We start from the raw sequence: 2,500 nt of genomic DNA, 5'->3' as shown, positions 1-2,500 counted from the left end.
TGCTTGTTGTCTAAAGTACAACAGCGTCCGGTAAACATGTCAACTAACCCTGTCCGCTCACATCACAACAGCTCCAAACGCACAGCCGCACATACCGAGCCAGGACCGCCGGCTCCTGGCCCATCATGCACCGCGCAGACCCGGAACACTCCTCCCCTCTAGCTAATGGTTTCGATGGTCTAATACGGTCTTCTGTCGCCGTCTACTGGTCATATGAACTCATGTTGTAAAGACCGATGGGCAGTGTACTCAATATTAGTAACGCTCGATTAAATGCGTTATTGCCAGCTTTGAGTTTGCATTTAGGATAAGCTGGCAATATGTCAATTCTACTACCAAAAAGTAGCAGACGATATTTATTTTATTGACATTTAAACTGAGATCTAATTGCTCTGTAATCCTTAAATGAAGCAGGTATTACTCCATAGAACCCAAACATGGAGGTATGCTTAAAAAAATATTTAGTGCAAAACCATGTCAACAGACCACCAGCATAGTCGGCATAGTGGCTGTTTCATTATGTGAATTACTGGAGAAACTACGTATTAAATCAATAGAACAAATTTTCATTATCTTCTCTTTACATCTTAAGTAGGTCCTACAGATAAAAGTCACATCACATAAAACAATTATCACTTTTATTATTGATTTTGTTTTATGGAAATTGTACAAAAACATGCTGGCAGTAAGAATACTAATGAAGTATTAAAGTGATCAGCAATTTCTCCATGTACGGGGTAATTGTGAAGAGGGGTAAACGCTTAACGATCAGTCACCCAAACGAATACATAAGCAGAGTCTAATTAATATACTGCACATACAAATACTGGACAAATATACCGCCACACCCGGCACAATTAACACAGTGGCTCTGTCCGAAATGCCGTACTTCCGTATTTCCCTCCTATTCAGTATGCCAAAGCAGTATGCAATAAAGGGTAGTATGTCCGAATACACAGTATGCATTAAACTGTAAGCGAAAAGTACCTGAATGGCTTACTGAATCACGAGGCATTTTGATGTATACAATTGCAGCACACTGTCCTATCCCATGATTCAACTGGAGCATTTAATATTACTGTGTGATGTAATATGTCATATGACGTCACACAGTATGTAGGTAAAATGGAGGATGTAGTATGTCCAAGGTTGTGTACATACTGCCCTGTCACCTACTGAAAGAACGTACCGCGTGCATACTGCATACTTATGTACTGCATACTTATGTATGCCATTTCGGATTGAGCCACGGTCTAAACAGAAGCATTCACATGCATTAGTGTATAGTGTGGCACAAGACTGGCATTTTTCACAGGAAGTGTAAACTCTGTTAAAATATAAAGAAAAAACCTTCGGATCTCACGACGCTACTTCTGGATCACGCAACCGTTTCCTTTAATTATGAAGCATCTTTTTGCATGTGGCTAATTAGCATGCAGATAAAGGCTTTGCTTCACTCTTTGTGACATTCGTTTCATACGAGGTATTGGTTTAAAAGTACCGGAGCAGTGTGGCAGTGCATTTTCTACCCCTCCCAAGTCTATTCTGCCGTCACTCGGGTTTAATTTCACTCCCACAATCCCTCACGTACCCCCGAGAAGACAACAGGAAACCATAAAAGTGCAGTCATTTAATTAGTCCAGCCTGTGTATATGTTGTCCTGTTGTGGTGGAATGAACAATAAAGCAACCAAAAATAACATTTATATATACATTGCTATGAATACATAACTGGGTTTAGCCGTTCACAGATAGGAGAGGAAACTCCTCCCTCATTTTGAATGTCTGCGACGTACAAACATGGAAGTTGTGCGTGGGACTGGTGTAAAGAAATGCGCAAAACGTAGACGAGTGTGTGAAGGAGAAGGTTGGGTAGGGGTGGTGGACGTGGAGGGTGGGGTAACTGCTAGGGTCAGACAGAGGTGTACAGAAAGTCACTGGATGCTGTTGTGTTTGACCTGTTTAACTGGTTTTATTCTGACTGAGGATTCAACCTGATGGCGTCCTGCGTGTCCTGTCCACACACGCTCACACAGATTCTCAGTCCGGCGGCGTCTGAAAAATGAGTCTGACGAACGGCCTCTCGTGCGCCAGCTGCTTCATGCAGAAGGGGCAGACGGGGTGGAAGCCGTTGGCCCCCCGGGGCACGGCCGTGCTGCTCCAGTACTCTGCCGTGCTCTCTGAGCACACGTGCCCGCACGGCACAAACGCACGTGACGGTGCCCCTGGGTCCACGCAGGCGGCCGTCTCACGGCCCAGCACCAGGGCCACGTACGGGCCACGTGAGCGGCACAGAGGGCACTCCCGCTCGCCCTCCCTCACCCGCTCACGCACGCGTTTTTGCGTGTCCTCCTCCTCCTGCTCCTCCTCTTCCTCCTCCGTCGAGCTCCCCTTGAAGGCCACGCCCCTCCCACGCCATTGGTGGTAGCCGTGGACGTGGCCGCAGGCGAGGTAGGCCCAAGGCTGTCCTGGGTGGGGGGCGGAGCCCCAGCGGGCGGAGG

General features: G+C 46.8%; 2 protein-coding genes across 6 annotated transcripts in view; both read right to left on the bottom strand.

Moving 5' to 3' along the window:
• Nucleotides 1–197, bottom strand: part of vps54 (VPS54 subunit of GARP complex) — a 19,304-nt gene extending 19,107 nt beyond the window's left edge. Inside the window, exon 1 of one of the 3 annotated variants that reach the window (XM_076989298.1) lies at nucleotides 96–197. The gene's annotated coding sequence lies outside the window, so the exon portion shown is untranslated. The other 2 variants (XM_076989297.1, XM_076989295.1) reach the window with 2 other exon arrangements.
• Nucleotides 198–621: 424 nt separating this feature from the next.
• peli1a (pellino E3 ubiquitin protein ligase 1a) overlaps nucleotides 622–2,500 on the bottom strand; it is an 11,271-nt gene continuing 9,392 nt past the window's right edge. For all 3 annotated transcript variants that reach the window (XM_076989324.1, XM_076989326.1, XM_076989327.1), the window contains one exon: nucleotides 622–2,500. This exon is cut by the window's right edge and continues 196 nt beyond it. In XM_076989324.1, coding sequence (XP_076845439.1) covers nucleotides 2,040–2,500 — 461 coding nt within the window. In that variant the 3' untranslated portion in view covers nucleotides 622–2,039.

This window comes from Brachyhypopomus gauderio, unplaced genomic scaffold (genome assembly GCF_052324685.1).
Source record: "Brachyhypopomus gauderio isolate BG-103 unplaced genomic scaffold, BGAUD_0.2 sc67, whole genome shotgun sequence".
Taxonomy (NCBI): domain Eukaryota; kingdom Metazoa; phylum Chordata; class Actinopteri; order Gymnotiformes; family Hypopomidae; genus Brachyhypopomus; species Brachyhypopomus gauderio.
The sequence above is the reverse complement of the archived record's forward strand: the minus strand, read 5'-3'. Positions and strand labels throughout refer to the sequence as shown.